Here is a 16,573-nt window from a genome sequence, read left to right as displayed (position 1 = left end):
TTGTTGTAATAGAAGGTGAGAGGCACCTTGTGTCATTGGAGGGGTTGTGAAATGATGACTGTGTAGATGGAGTGAGGGTGTTGCCATGATGACATACCCAGGATTGATTTAACCTCGAGCTAATCCACTCAAAAGCCTGGTCAGCCTCACATGAGTGCATCATGCTATATGGAAACTATGAAGGATGGTGCCACCAATAATCACCAGAAAGAAAACCACCAACTTACTTGGAAATGCTTCACCTCAAACCCAAATCAAACCCACCTTAATTTTGTGTGAATTTCACGAATGCAGCCTTTCACTACAAGAATTTGGACTCCTTTTCCTAGGATTTGAAGTTATTTTTCATCACATTGCTTGATTTTGTATGAAATTTAAGGAGAAATGAGTAAGGATATTGAGTTGAAGGAGATTTAGACTCTCTCTCTCTCTCTCTCTTCCAACTGAACCATAAGTTGTGAAATTGGAGAGCTTGATTAATTTCTTAAAAACTGCAATTGGGCTTGAAAATGATCGAATCTTGACTAATTCAAGGAAAATAAAACTAGGGGTTATGCTTTGAAATTACTTCTCTTTATATATTTATGGACAAAGTTTTCCTTTCAACTAACTTTGGAACAAAGTCCTCCCACTTAGCCTATTATATTGTTGGGATTTTTTAACAGAGTAACAATCTTAAATCTTAAAGGAGAAGTTAAATCTTAAAGGAGAACTAACATCGTTGGAGGAAATATTTTTTTCTTTCATTATTTATATATGGTTTTGAGGAACTAACATATTAGTACCCCCAGCTGCAGCACATGTGCACTCCATGTTGGTTGAATGGGACAAATTTGGCCATGTGTCCAGATCTGGTGTAAGTAATGACAACCATGTTAGACACTCATTGATGCCATGTAGACAAATGAGTCTACCATGCATAAAAGGTGTCATGTAGGAGAAAACCATGACCTTAGTTGCACTATCTGCAAAGGATTTGGTTGTAAATTTGAACAATCAAAGTAGTTGATTGAAAAAATCACTGTCATAGGGACCAAATTGAAACGAGTAGCAACAATAGTGGCTAAAAATGTATTTATTGCCATCAAGAATAATAACACACATTTGTGTACTTGTTTCTTGCTTGGAGGAAGCAATAGTGGAAGCCTATCTGTGTCGCTTTATTATAGGTTTCACCTGAAGATATATTGTATCAAAGAATACATGAAGCCCATCAATGTGAAATCAATTTCATACTTAATATTGGGCATGCCTTGACTCTGATGTATGTGTGCAGGTGTGCCTGGATGCACATGATTGTGATAAAAAATGAGCTATTTGCTGTTGTTGACTGTGATTTGTTTTACATTCAAAACCCATTACTGCAGATTAGGGATGGTACTAATACTAAATTTGGTTTATGCAGATGGCAAAGAGGTTAATGCATGTTGCAAATGCCGAAGGCCTTCAAGTTAATGAAGTAAATACTCGATGTTCTGCTTTGTGATTTGTACTTTTTCTTTTTGTGCTTTATGATCCTGAAAATAAAAGGTATGGTAATATCCACTTTCGCCCACAAACTACCACCATTTCTCATTTTGCAACCTAAACTAGAAAAAGTTTAAGTTTGCACCCTAATCACTTAAGATATGACTGTATCTTACCAAAAAGGGCCACAAGGCACAATTGTAACTTTCGGATGTTAATGAATAAGATATGGCTGTATCTTAACCAAAAATTGGTCACATGGCACAATCTTAACAGTCATTAAAGAAGAGTGCAAAGAGAAACTTATTGGTAGTTTAGCATCTAATGTGAAAAATAGGTGGCAGTTTGTAAGTGAAAAGTGTAATGTCCTCTTAATGTTTTTTTTTTATAAGTAATGTCCTCTTAATGTTAACAAATAGTTAATCCACTAATGTTCCCTATATATGATTTTAGATTGCTGTTGAGGAACTTGCAGAAAGAGTTAATGGAGATATGCGAATGGCACTAAACCAATTGCAGTACATGAGCCTCTCCATGTCGGTCATTAAATATGATGACATTAGGCAGCGTCTTCTTAGTAGTGCAAAGGATGAAGATATTTCACCATTCACTGCCGTTGATAAGTATGAAACGAATTATTCGAATTTACCTCTGAAATAAAGCTCACTGGTCTAGTTCCTTTACGTGCTATACAAAAGTTTTTACGAGAAATTTTTCTATGCTGCATCTAGTTTCTTGTTTGACTAAAAGTGCTATGTAATATTTTCAGACTAGCGGTAACCCCTAGGGGTTGGCTCAAGTGGTAAAGGCCTCGGTCTTGGGGGTGTGCTCACCCCAAGTCTAAGGTTCAAACCCTTGAACAATTTCTAGGCACCGCGTTTCAGTTTGAAAAGCCAATAATTTATCTGATTCATGTGATGTGAGTGCATTACATGGGTCCAGAGTTTGGACAAGTTGCATTTGCATGGTCCCTGGGATTCTTCGTCATCAAAAAATGTCTCAGATAGCAATATGACCACCCCACAATTATGTTCTGCATTGTCATGCAAAGCAAATACATGTCATGATTCCTATAATTATCCCCTCATCTTTGCGGAATTGATCCTCTTCATGAAAGTGGGCCTTTATCTGTACTTGTGCTGCAGGCAGGGGATGTGTCTAGAATGATTATCCAACTCAATAAATTGGTATTTGTGACTTAGCTCGTTTATAATTAACCATTGATTAACCTATCCATGGTGAGCTTCTAGAATATGAATTTTTTTATGCTCCATTTTGATGTTTCTTTTGGTTGACTGCTTATAAAAAAAAAAAAAAAATTGTTGGTTGACTGGGTGGAAAATAGAAAAGTGGCTTACATGGTTATGTTTGATCCTTCGTCAAGTAAATTGTCACTTATGTGTACGTAATTGCTAATTTGTAGGCTTTATACACCATCCTTTTTCATGTTTTGACATACATTTCATCCTTTTCATGGGCTTGTAGGCTGTTTGGTTTTAATGCGGGGAAATTGAGGATGGATGAGCGGATGGACCTGAGCATGAGTGATCCTGATCTAGTCCCTCTTCTTATTCAGGTTCTTTTCTTGCACTTTTGTTGGGTTTGAAATTTATTATAGTACAATTACCTATAAAAAAATTATTGCAGGAAAATAATGACTTCTGCAGCTAACATGAATTGTAGCCTGTTCGGCAGGTTCAGTCACCATGTTAGTTGCTCAACTTGGTTGTTGTACATTTGTGCTATGTATCACAAGTACTTGGAATGATGAAATATTCTGAGAAACACATATTCGTTGTATTTTAAAATCTATAGGGAAAACCCTGAGGGGTAGCTCAGCTAGTCCGGCCTTGGGCTCCCCAGTGGTCACCAGTTCAAGTCCCCTTAGGGCCACTGGAGGTTTACTTGTCATTAACTTCAGGGCCCCATGGGATTAGTCGAGGTGCGCGCAAGCTGGCCCAGACACCCATGGTTATAAAAAAAAAAATACAATCTATAGGGAATTTTTGGGTGGAAATCATTTTCTGAGGAATGTTTGCTGGAAATAATTCATTTGAAAAACTTGCATCGAAATATAATTTTTCTAGTTTATTGACAGAGTATATGCTCTTGATTCAAGAGTCGTGTCCAAGCCTTCAAGAAATAAAGTTGTCAGAACGATACCTGAGGAAGCATGCCTTGTTAAGTCTACAAGAAATAAAATCGGCAAATAGAACACAGAGAAATGCTCCGTGTGCCCTTGTAATTCTTTTTATTTATTTTTTAAGGTTATGTCCTGATTGGGTAAGAAACAACCAAGATGGATATGGAAAATCTTCTAATAAATAGAACAAAAAGAAATGCTTGGTTTACACTTGCAATTCTGTCATGCTTTCAAGTTCTCGCCCTAACATGCTAGTTCACTCTTAAAATGACCCCTCTACTCCCTCCCTTTTGCTGCTTTTCAAATCCATTTACTGTCATATATGTCTAAGGTTCCTAGCCCCTTGGTTCTCTACCAATTTCTTCCCGTTTATTTATACTTAGTTTTAATGTACATTGGCAGTAGTGTTGGTAAAAGCATGCTTACTCACAGAGCGCCAAGGCTGCAACGCATTTTGTCTAAGCACATTTACAAAACCCCACTTTTTAGAGCTCTTTGTGTGAGCTTAAAGCTTAGAAAAGTGTGCCTTTTTCATTTTTATAAAATTGTAAAATATTAGTACAAGACACAAAACTGATCTAACCAAATATTCTTAAGTATTTAGTAAATATCGCCACATGTTCACATTTGTAATGTATATGCTTTGAACCCAATAGTTTTTTTCTATAAGAATTTTATTGATAGAAATTTAGGCAATGCCCAAGTACACAGGACGCATACAAGGGAAAAACCTGATTAAGAAATTTTGGGCTATGGCTTTCTAGATGGATTTATAAGTGATTGCTTATAGCCTTATATTAGCATAGAAGTCAATTTCTACAATTTTTGTGCTTTTTGGTGCATGGCCTATTTTGTATATTTTGATTCAACCATGTACTTTAATTTGATAATTGCTATCAACTGGCATAAATATGCATATTTAATTAAGCATAAGAGAATTATTTAAGTTGTTAATCTAGGTATTTAGTTGATTGCTTGATTCATGCAGCAGTTGTGCTTAAGTGCGCCAAGGGCTTTCACCAGTGCTGGTTGTCAATCTTCATTCATTTGGTTCATATTCTCCTTGCATGCTTATATGTGTGTGTCTATAAATATATATATATATTTATAAGTGCATATATATATATAAGAAATGTTTATGCACTTCTTTATATGAATTGAATTTTGTATTTTTTTTCCCAAATCTATGTTTCTCTTCATCAATTTTTTTTTTTTTTCTATTCTTGTTTCAGCATATGATTATATTTTTCCTTGTTCATCTGTTTGATGCTTAGACCTTATGAAGGGATGTAAAACGTCAATTACTTCCCCTTTTGTTTTGATGTGACAGGAAAATTATATGAATTATAGGCCAAGTTCGGTTGGTAAGGATGACAATGGAATCAAACGAATGAACTTGATTGCCCGTGCTGCTGAGTCTATTGGTGATGGGGATATAATCAATGTACAGATTCGACGATATCGACAATGGCAACTCTCTCAAAGTGGTTCCCTTGCATCATCTATAATTCCGTACGAGCCTAATTCGGTTCTTGCAATTACAAGATTTTGTTGCTTGGTCACCATTTTGTAATTTTTAATTGGTGTCAATTATTTATTTTTTCATTGTTATTCATGATCAGTGCTGCATTGTTGCATGGACAGAGGGAAACACTTGAATTGGTAAGCGACATCTATTTGAAGCGAGTAATATGATTGGATCTGTATTATATATAGCATTGGTGTTAATCATTGCTGTGTGCAAGGAACAACTTGAGTTTACTAGATTTGGTTGGGTTGCTTTTATCTGCACTTGATGAGGATGAATGAAGTCCTGGTGCTAGCTGCTGATTCTACATAGTATTCAGCATTTTGCTCTTAATTTTCTCCTCATACGTACATTCTTTTGTGAGCATGCCCTATTTAGTTTTGAGTCTTCGGACTCTTGCTTGATATCTCAAGTTGGAATCATGTCTGCAGGGTGAGAGGAATTTCAACAGATTTGGGGGGTGGCTGGGAAAGAATTCAACAATGGGCAAAAACCGGAGGCTTTTAGAGGATTTGCACATTCATCTTCTTGCTTCTCGTGAATCTAGTTCCGGGAGGTGAATCTCCATTCCATATTTCAACTGCTGCTTATTATAATCTTGGGCCGGAAGTGTTTTCTGATACTTTCACATAAAGGCACCTGCACCATACTTTCATATTATTCTTGAGGCTTTCCTAGTATTTGTTATTTTATAAGAATGGGGACTGACTTAGCGATTAATTGCTTCCCCATCATTGTCTACAACTCAAGGCTTTATGATGATGTACACAAGCACATGCATAGTCATTTGGGTTTTTCAATGATATTGTTTTTTATCGGTAAACAAAATTTTAATGATAATAAGTAGGCAATAACCCAAGTACAAGGGACATATACAAGAGTATCACCTATGCTTGATGATTTAGTGATTTATGGAGCCTTGGTGTATTGGGGGAGATTTTGATGTCACTCGCTTTCCAAGCAAACAAATAGGAGGTCCTAGCTCTAGCTCAACAATGATGGGTTTTTCTGAATTTATTTGTGAGCAAGAACTCCTGGACATTCCTCTAATGGGTGGCACATTCATATGGTCCAGTAATAGAGAACATCCAGCTTGGTCAAGACTTGATAGATTCCTTATTTCGCCCGATTGGGAAGCATGTTTTCCGAACCTAATCCAAAAACGGCTTCCAAGGTTATGTTCGGATCACTTCCCCATTCTCATTGATTGTGAAGGCATCCAGGGAGGTAAAGATATTTTAAGTTTGAGAACATGTGGCTGAAATCAAAAGGCTTTGCTGAGAGAGTTAGAAAACGGTGGTCTTCCTATCTCATATAGGGCAACCCGAGTTATGTGCTGGCTTGTAAGCTAAGGCTCTCAAAGTTGACTCGAAGAAGTGGAATGAACAGATTTTTGGGAATGTGGAACACCGAAAAAAGCCCCTCTTCGACGAATTGCAGGGCTTTGAGGGCGTGGAGAGGGGGCTTTTAGAAGAAGAAAAGGCTCATAAAAAGCATCTCATCTTGGATATTGAAAAGTTGGCTTTAATGGAAGATACTTCAGGGAGACAAAAATCGAGGGCTTTATGGTTAAAAGAAGGGAATAAATGCACCAAGTTCTTCCATCGCATGTCAAATTCACATAGAAGACACAATATCATTGAGTCCTTATTGGTAGATGGGGAGGATTACAACGAATCCGACTGAGATCACGAATCACATTATCAATTACCATGCACAACTACTTTCGAAGCAGTTTTCTTGGAGACCATGTCTGGATGGCCTTGTTTTTGAGTCGATTGGCCGGCAAGAAGCAAGTTGGCTAGAGAGGCCATTTGAGGAGGCCGAGATTTGCAAGGTGGTAAGAAGTATGCCAGGTGACAAAGCTCTAGGTCCAGACGGGTTCACTATGACCTTCTTTAAGCCATGTTGAGAGGTAGTTAAAGATGACATCATGAGCTTCTTCCATAGTTTCATGAATGAGGTAAGTTTGTAAAAAGCCTAAATGCTACCTTCATTGCTCTTATTCCAAAGAAGTCGGGGGTGGTGGAGATTAAGGACTTTTGTCCTATTAACTTGGTAAGCGGTATGTACAAAATCCTAATAGGTTGAGTATGGTATTGGAGAAGATCATATCCAAGCCCCAATATGCATTCATATGAGGTTGGCAAATTCTTGACTTGGTGCTCATTGTCAATGAATGTTTGGAGAGTCGCATCAAGTCGGGTGAACTGAGATTATTCTGCAAACTTGACATGGAGAAGGCATATGATCGTGTAAACTGGAACTTTTTGTTACACATGCTTGAGAGGTGTGGACTTGGAGCGATGGTGTTCTTGGACCAAATTTTTCATCTCCACTGTATGTTTCTCTATTTTGGTAAATGGTACCCAATGGTTTCCCTTATCTCCATTACTATTTGTTTTCATAATGGAAGCTTTTGGTAAAATGATCACAAGTCTCATGTAAGGGGGATTTCTGATTGGCTTTATTGTTGGGGATGCAAGAATCGGCACACTTGAGATGACCCACCTCTTATTTGTTGATGACACTCTTGTATTCTGTGGGGCTAGTCATAATCACATTCAAGCTTTGTAGGCTCTTTTACTTTGCTTTCAAGCGGCATCGGGCTTGAAAGTGAATCTTACCAAGTCAAAATTAGTTTCGGTTGGAAATGTTTCAAGTGTTTTAAGCTTGGCTAATATCCTGGGATGCAAAGTCTCCACTCGGCCAATGCAGTATCTTGGTCTTCCATTGCGTGCCTCCTTAAGTCGCAGTCTATTTGGAATGGGGTGTTGGAAAAAATGGAGCGCAAACTAGTGAGTTGGAAGAGGCTTTATTTGTCCAAAGGTGGTAGAGTTACGTTGATCAAAAGTACTCTATCTAGCCTGCCTACTTCTTATCTTTGTTTCCAATGCCATGCAAGGTGGCTCACCAGTTAGAGAAATTGCAAATAGATTTCCTATGGGGGGGAATAGATGAAGAATTCAAGTTTCATTTGGTGAATTAGGCTAAGGTTTGTACCCCTATACGTGAAGGCTGGTTGGGAATTCAGAATTTGTTGGTTTTCAACAAGGCTTTATTGGGTAAATGATTATGGAGATATCATGAATAGAGGGGAGCTTTATGGAGAGTGATCATAGATTTAAAATATGGTGGATTGTGGGGAGGATGGTGCTCGAATGAGGTGAGTGAACCACATGGGGTTGGGCTTTGGAAACACATAAGAAGAGGCTGGACCAATCTCCATCGATCAACACGTTTTGTAGTTGGGGATGGCTCTAGAATTAAATTCTGGAATGACTTATGGTGTTGAGACCGAATCCTCAAAGAAGCCTTCCCAATACCATACAACATTGCACACAGATAGGCGGCCTTAGTTTATGGGGATTTCTCTAATGGCTCTCCCCAATGGAACATCATTTTCCCTAGAGCTGCCCAAGATTGGGAAACATTTACAGATTTCTTCAATCTCGTGCACAACTTTGCACATACAACACCCAATGATCTGACGTTTCCTTAAGTTATCTAAGGTGAGGATCTTCCCCAAAGGAAGCCATCCATACAAAGAATATTTCCTTTAGAGGATCTGTAGTCTTTCATATATTCTTCCACAGAAATGGACTTGCATTATGTGTAGAAAGCGACTGGTAAAATAAGCGGACGGTGAACTTACCTTTCTTAGTAGGATGCCAAGAAATCTTATCTTCAACTTCCCCATTTCATTTGAATATAATACACTATATAGTAGAACTCCAAGAAGCGTCAACGTTCCAATCTTGCGCATCTCTAGAGAATGTAATTTTCCACTGGAGGACACCATTGGATAGGTCTACAAGGTTTGCAATCAAGGCTTCTTGCATTCTCGTTATACTGAAGATTTCTAAGTAAACTTCCTTGAGCACCGTGTCATCACCCACCTTAAAACGGGTATATCTAAATATGTATCCCAACCTCTTCTAAACTTCCAAAGGTCCGCCCCACGAGGGCCACTTACCTCATTATGAATTGGAACACATCTGTTTCCTATGTATACTGCTTAGTTACTGAGGAGATGGATTGAGGAAAATAAACTTCGGAATTTTATAATTGTTTGAGGTTGGAATGGCTGTAAGATTCCTGTTTTAGTTTTGATTAGTAAGAGAATTATATTAATAAGAGGAGAACCAAAGAATACAGGAAAACATAAAGTTGGAATGCTGGTGAAATCCTGTAAACTATCAAATACAGTCAATGAGTTCTGCAAATTATGAGAAGAAACATTGCCAAATGCATCGGAGCACTACTATGTCCTTAGAAATGAGAATTTACAAGTTCAAATCAATTACTTTCTTTCAAAGAAAAGTACAAATCAATTACCAATTTGATCCCAAAATTATGTTAAGCCAATGGGCTAAAGATCGTTAGCAATCATACAATGAAGTAGCAAATTCCTGTTTTCTCAGTTCACATAAAGAAGTTACCGTTGGTGTATCTTTCAGAGTGGATGCTAACCGTACAAAATATGTAGGCACTTTATAATGCTGTTTGGCTTCAACCTGAGGCATTCACTATACAATTTGCTACTGCTCAAGCAGTTATTGTTCTATATAAAATTTTGTATGTAAAATTTATTGTGGTGCTTTCTTCAACATGGAAGCTTAAATGGTACTCAAGTTATCTAGTTAATATCTTATGTGTTTCATCTCCTGTTTGTTAGATTCAAACTTGAAGTAGATTCCATAGGGTTCAGAAATCACTTTTCTTGTGTTAGTACGAGGATATCTAATTCATTTGACTTGATGTGTATGTAGGTATTTCCTCTTGTATACCCAATTGGATTTATTTTAGTCTGTTCTGTCTTTTTAGCTACTGTATGTAGGTATTTCCTCTTGTATACCTCTTGTGTACTTGGGTTATGCCTATTCTTGGTAATAAATTTCTTATTAATTATCAAAAAAAAAAATGAGGATCTCTAATTCATTTGACTTGACGTGTACTTTACTGACTGAAAATTACTAATTGAAGACTACTCTCTCCAATCTGCCTTTGCCGTTGCTAAACGCCTGGAAAAGTTGTAGGGGGATTTCCTTTGGGTTGGATTAGGAGAAGAGTTGAAAATCTCACATGGTAAGTTGGGCCAAAGTATGTTCCCTGATCCCCGAGGTGGGTTAGAAGTTTGGAACTTGATTTTATTTAATCATGCACTCTTGGGGAAGTGGCTTTGGCACGATCAGAATGTGAAAGAGGCCTTGTGGAGAATGATTGCAGATGCTAAGTAGGGATGTTTGTGTGGTGGGTGTTGTTCTAATGAGGTCAGGACCATATGTGATACAATCATGGAATAATGTAAGAAAAGGATCGGGAACAGACAATAGAGGAGCTCAAGACTTTCCTTTTGAACACTTTGGGCAACATACATGAACTTTAATGGTCTTACTCTTAATGATTATCTTGTATCTCTCTCTTTCTATTTCTAGTTAGATGATTTTCTTGTACACATCTCATTGTAAGTGGAATGCACCTTTTAGCGTTTTTATATGAAATGATCATTACTAGTAAAAAAGTATTTTAACATAAGAGAATATTTATTGTATTTTTTTCTCCATGCCCCTGACCCTTTCTCTCTGTTTCAATGTGAAATTTGTATTATTAGTCTTTCTGGTGGTTGTTTATGCTGGTAAATCTCGTTTTCTCCCATTGCTAGCTGTCTAATTGCCCCTTCGTCTAAATGTTACAGGGAAAACCTACGAGTAGAATACCTTACTCTTCTTCTTAAACAGTTGACTGAGCCACTGCGAGTGCTGCATAAGGTTGGAAGTACTATTTCTCTACTATATTTAATTTACAAAAAGCTGGTGAAGTTTAAATGGAATATTTGTTGAGTGTACATCCATTCAATGTGAAATGATGACCAGGATGAAGCTGTTCAAAAGGTTGTTGAGTTTATGAATATTTACTCAATAACCCAGGAGGATTTTGATACTATTGTGGAGCTATCAAAATTTCGGGTACCCCTACCTGCTTTGCTTGCACCATGATTATCATAACTGCTATAACGGTATTATTTCATGATTATCTTTATGCATCAGGGACATCCAAATCCACTGGATGGTATACAGCCTGCTGTGAAAGCTGCTCTCACCAAGGCTTACAAAGAAGGAAGCAAGTCAAGAATGGTACGAGCCGCTGATTTGGTTATGCTTCCTGGAATGAGAAAAGCTCCTAAAAAGCGAATCGCAGCAATGCTAGAGCCATCTGGTGATGGATTTGCTGATGTCAATGCTGACACATTGGCAGAAAATGAAGAAGAAAACTCTTCAGATACAGAGGATTTAGGTAAGCTTCCTCACTTAATGCAGGATTTGATCGATCTTCCCTCACATGGTCAATGCTTTTCATTCTTAGTATACAGATAAACAAGGGCAACACCCCTTCCACACCCGCGCTGAAATATATAATCCCTTCGAATTAAAACGTGCCACATGCTTTGACAAAAAAAAAAGAGGGAAGTATGATTGGCAGCCCTTGGGTTCCAGGAAGAGAGAGAAAAGGAAAAGAGGAAAAAACAAATACACCTAGATTTAAAGACCGATAAAATTGATACTTTCTTTTTCTTTTCTTTTTTATGTTTCTTTTGGCTTTCTAACACTACTTTGAGGTATGCCAATAGAGTTCACTCTATACTTGTCAGGAAAAAAAACTTATTTTCGAGTACTAAAGTGATGGAAAAATCAAAAGTCAACTTAATTCATCTCAACCACCCACGACAAGAGGCAAAAAGGGGAAAAACTGATTGATGTTGCTCAAATTTTTATTCTAAGGGTCTCTGTCTGAGTTATTTATGTACAGGTCTTCTCATCTTATAAACAAACAGTAAACTCTAGATCTTTTAATAGCAGTCATTCTTATCTAGTGTGTCTATATTTCATTCTCCCTGCACAGCCTCAAAAAGGGAACAGAAAAGAAAGGAAACGAAAAGTAGTAAGGCATACAAAACATGACGTGCAATGGGAAATGATGAGGGGGAATATGGTTGAAGTTGCATCCCTTACCTTCACTTTTCTGCTTGTGTAGTTTGCTATTTATTTGGCTGGTTGAAAATCCCTAGTGGACGAGGGTTAAATACTGTCACATACGGTAGGGAAGATGGCCCAGGGGTGTTAAGCGGGCCCCCATAACCCAGTCCACCCGGCATATTTGCTCAGCCCGCACTGTACTGGGCAGGTAGGCTGATCAATACTTAAAATACATATAAGTGGATGGGACACGGGGGGTATCCTATCTGCTCCGCCCGCCCGTGGTATATTACTTAAAAACCCTAAAACTTCTCACTCCACATCATATTTTACTTCTCAGTTAGTAACTCACTAACTCGTGCTGGCAGCCTGGCATGGCATGCCACATGCCAAAAAATAAAAAATTAATTTAAACTTAAAAAATAATAATAAAAATATCAATAAAGAAAAAAACTAAAAATAAAGTTAAATTAAAAATTTAGTTATCTGAATAATTATAAAACTTCAAATCATAAATATTTATTTTTATCAGTAAACAAAGAGTTCTATTAATGATAAAGGTAGGCATAGCCCATGCACACGGGTATACAAGAGCGACACCTAAGCATGAGTGTCGAGTGATACAAGAACTTCAAATCATAAAATAAAACTGAAAAGAAATTAGAAAATACAAAATGAAGGAAAGCCCCAAGCCCCCCCGATGGGCAGGGGTGGAACCATATAGATGGGCCCCCGCAAAAAGTTTTAAAAAACCTTACCATGTACTAAGTACATGGTAATCTGCCCCCCCCCCCCCAAAGGCACAACTTTCTGTATTTTTGTTTTGTTAACAATTTTCCTGTGCCTCGGCATTCTTTGCTTTTATTGTTGTTATAAAAATAATAATTATCATTATTTATTCAAATTTCAAGATTTGTTTTGTTTTCTTAACAATTCTCCCATACTTGCACCTTTTTTTTTTTTGTCATAGTCCTAAATAAAATTTGATATTCTCATGGTGATTTTTTCCCTCCATGTCACAGTAGTTTGTGGTCACCACAGGGTGGTCGGCGGCAGGAGGGGATGCTCCCCTCGCGCACATTTTTTGTTAATTTTTAACCTACGTTTTACAATTTTTTTGACATTTTTTGTTAATATTCTTTCACGTGTTATGCCACGACAGCATGATTAGCAGTTTACTAACTGATTTTAATGAAGGGGCCAAGTTGAAAAGCCGAGGGAGCAATTTGATTTTGAGGCAAACCAGAAGGACTATTTTTCTATTTAAACCAAAACCAGATTTTCTAAAGGTAATTTGGTTATACACCCCCTCTGCTACGCCCGTCTTGTGAGCCATTGCATAGGGGGTGTATGACCAAATTTACCTTTTCTAAATTCTCTTGTGCTTTACTAAATTTACATCTTTTATATTTGATAGCCATAATTAAGTAGTACATGGTTCAGTCAAAGTGACCAAAAAAAGCTCAAGAATGATGGTTCAATCAAAGCATATACATCACATATGGCAGCATGTGGCTTCATGATATACGTAAATCATCTTCAATATCAACTAAATACGTAAGAATATTTGTTTGTATCATTTTTTGGGTCTTGAACTAATGTTTATAGTTTTTTATTTCAAATTGCAAAAGCGCACTTTTATGGCACTTTAAGCACACGCTAAAAGTCCTCTAGTGTAACTATGCTTTGCTTTTGGCACTTTGCGCTTAAACCATCATTGTTAGATGGTCTACTGAAACTCTCGTTTTGGTATAGATCTGAAGTATGAGCCCAGACATGTGAGGTACCTTTTTAGCCAGTGTTGTTAAAGGTGCACTTAAGCACAAAGCCCCAAGGTCGAAGAGCATTTACAAAAGTGAGCTTTAAGCGTGCTTTTTGGGGCATTTTGTGTTAGCTTAAAGTGCAACAAAGCACACTTTTATTATTATTTTTAATAAAAATTTAAAATATCATTTTAAGACCCTATTCTCAAGTATTTAGTTGATATTGAAGGTTATTTATGTACTATGGTGCCACACATTGTCATACATGATGTATATGCTTTGAACTCGATATAAAAGTCCAAGTTGGCTTTCTGGATGGATTGGTATTTAATTGCTTATGTTAGCATGGAAGTCAATGCCTACAATTCTTGAGCTTTTTGGTCGTGGCCATTTTGGTATATTTTAATTTAATTTAGCCATGTACTTTAATTTGATTATGGCTATCAAATAAGTTTTTTTATGAGTGGCTATCAAGTATCATGTTGATATTAAGTAAAGCACATGAGAATTACATAAAATGTTATGTTTAAGTAAAACTTGGCCACCACGTGGGTGGTCATTCCGTTTTTTTAAGTTTGATATTTTAAAATAATAAATTGTTTTTATTTATATGAAGAATTTACTAATTGTTATTATTTTTTTTTAGAAAATTAATTAAATTATTTAAGAAAAATTTAAAGGTGATATGTTTTCAATTAACTTTGATGGACACAAAATTAATAGAGGGTCCTCTCTAATTAACTCATACTATATGGGTTATTTCTCAAAAAAGAAAAGTTACAATATCATAAATCTAAGTACCCTATAGCACAAGGGTGTTTCACTAATATTCCCTAAATTTTATTTAATTAGTTGATTACATGGTTTTCATATTGCAGAATACTCTAATAAATTGAGTTAATAGGTTAAATATATTATCATCTTGTTTTCTAAACCTTTTGTTATTGCATTTTGTGGATTTTTTGTTACTGTATGTAAACTTTAAAAATATGTGCTTTACTTCAATCAGGCGTGTGCTTGAGCTCTGTGCTTTGTGCCTAGGCTCTAAATGGCCCTTGTGCTTAAGTGCGCCTAGCGCATATGTGAGTTCTTTGCAAACTGTTAGTCCATGCCTCAAACTAACTTGGGGACCTGTTTGCTTTTGCCGCCTGTCTTTTGGAATCATGGAACTGATTCTCAGTTTTCCTTTTTTTCAGTTCTTTGCTAGAAATATGAAAAAATTACAATTTATCAAATTCTTGTCAAATTCTTTATTTATGTAGATTGAAATTTTCTGGGTTCCTTATTTATGAAAAGAGTTGAAGTTATCCCTTATCTATATTAATTTAGGAAGTTTTTTCTAGACATTTAAGAAAATGTGCCATATGTTTTTTTTTTTGTCTCATCTATTTATTTATGGAAATAATTCTTCCTGGTTCCTAGTATATTAACTGCTTGTTTGATCATGGAATAATGGTTAACGTCTTTTATTTTCCTTTTGATTATGTCAGACAGTACTGCCAATGGTGAGAAGTTGCAGTTGGAACTTCAAAGTTTGAATTCCAAAGGTTGGTAATAGTACCCCACTTGCACTTGATGTCTTGAGTATTCACCTAAATACTAATTTCATTTTGAATTATTCTGGATTGGTTTTCTTGAATGGATGAGAATAAGTAATTAGTTATGCTGTCTGTGCGTTATGTCATATTTCAGGAGTGCAAGTAGAATTGGATCTGAAGAGCACAGGAAACTCAGGTGCTAAGAAAACACCAGTTGGCAGAGGAAAAGGTGGTTCCGGACCTACAGAGAAGAAAGGTGGGCGAGCTGCAGGGGCTGGTGCCAAGAGAAAGAGATGAAAAAATAAAGAAATTTGAGGCTTGGATAAGTTTTTGCTTTGTTCATAATCGTTGTAGGTAGGTTTACCTCATTTTGCCGCGTAGTAATTTGAAAAAGAATTGTAGATTTTCCTCCTTTGCACTGTTTTTGTGGGTTCATGTGAGCGTTGGAAGGCGTTACCTGCTATTACTTAATTTTCAAAAAATGCTATTTTTGTCATCGATTTAAACACATGGAATAGTCTTTGTGAGTAAAACTAAGATTATGATTAATTACCCGTTCATTGAGCTTGATTAGAAGATCCTGTTGTTCCGGGGATATTACCTTCCTGGCTAGGATCATTTGTGGTTGGTGTAGATATATCTTTCGCACAATTAAGTTTTTAGATTAATATTAAGACTTCAAAAATAATGTCTAGTGAGTTTTTCATGACACCAACCTATTTCCAGTGCTTTTCGTCGGAAATGACCTTTTATGGTTCACTTTCAAAGGACATCAAATTCTTCCTCTTTTTTCCTCGTTTTCATTTCTGTCCATTTTATTATCATTTTTTGTTCTGAGTAGTGTGGGGGATGATGTGGAGGAGTTTATGGTGTATGCTAAGTTTGTATTTTCCGTTGAGGATAAGGGCTTTTTCAGAATCATTGAAAAGGGCAAGCGATTGACAAAGTTCATTTCTTTAAGAAATGGAGTGGCGACTTGGTTGGTCAATACAATGGAGGTAATGTTTCGATGGGAGACCAAAAGGAATTTCTCAAAACCATTCGTGAACGAAACATATCTTTTTAGTCCAGTGTTGGGCGAACTCTTATGGTCGTTTCTTGTCATTGGAGGTGTATGGAGGAGGTGGAAGATGTACGGCGTGGTTTGGATTCGAAGA

At 36.8% G+C, this 16,573-nt stretch overlaps 1 protein-coding gene across 2 annotated transcripts in view; it reads left to right on the top strand.

The window, feature by feature from the left end:
- LOC109014000 (replication factor C subunit 1) overlaps positions 1 to 15,984 on the top strand; it is a 32,243-nt gene extending 16,259 nt beyond the window's left edge. The window contains exons 13-23 of one of the 2 annotated variants that reach the window (XM_018996296.2): positions 1,406 to 1,459; positions 1,921 to 2,090; positions 2,953 to 3,043; positions 4,941 to 5,122; positions 5,233 to 5,272; positions 5,570 to 5,694; positions 10,837 to 10,909; positions 11,015 to 11,107; positions 11,189 to 11,435; positions 15,369 to 15,425; positions 15,571 to 15,984. In XM_018996296.2, the coding sequence (XP_018851841.1) occupies positions 1,406 to 1,459; positions 1,921 to 2,090; positions 2,953 to 3,043; positions 4,941 to 5,122; positions 5,233 to 5,272; positions 5,570 to 5,694; positions 10,837 to 10,909; positions 11,015 to 11,107; positions 11,189 to 11,435; positions 15,369 to 15,425; positions 15,571 to 15,713 (1,275 nt within the window). In that variant the 3' untranslated portion in view covers positions 15,714 to 15,984. Of the gene's footprint in view, positions 1 to 1,405; positions 1,460 to 1,920; positions 2,091 to 2,952; positions 3,044 to 4,940; positions 5,123 to 5,232; positions 5,273 to 5,569; positions 5,695 to 10,836; positions 10,910 to 11,014; positions 11,108 to 11,188; positions 11,436 to 13,870; positions 13,939 to 15,368; positions 15,426 to 15,570 lie in introns of those variants that run through there. The other variant, XM_035685371.1, reaches the window with a different exon arrangement.
- The last annotated feature ends 589 nt before the right edge of the window (positions 15,985 to 16,573 follow it).

Source organism: Juglans regia, chromosome 14 (assembly GCF_001411555.2).
Source record: "Juglans regia cultivar Chandler chromosome 14, Walnut 2.0, whole genome shotgun sequence".
Classification (NCBI taxonomy): domain Eukaryota; kingdom Viridiplantae; phylum Streptophyta; class Magnoliopsida; order Fagales; family Juglandaceae; genus Juglans; species Juglans regia.
This window is presented reverse-complemented; position numbering and strand designations above follow the sequence as displayed.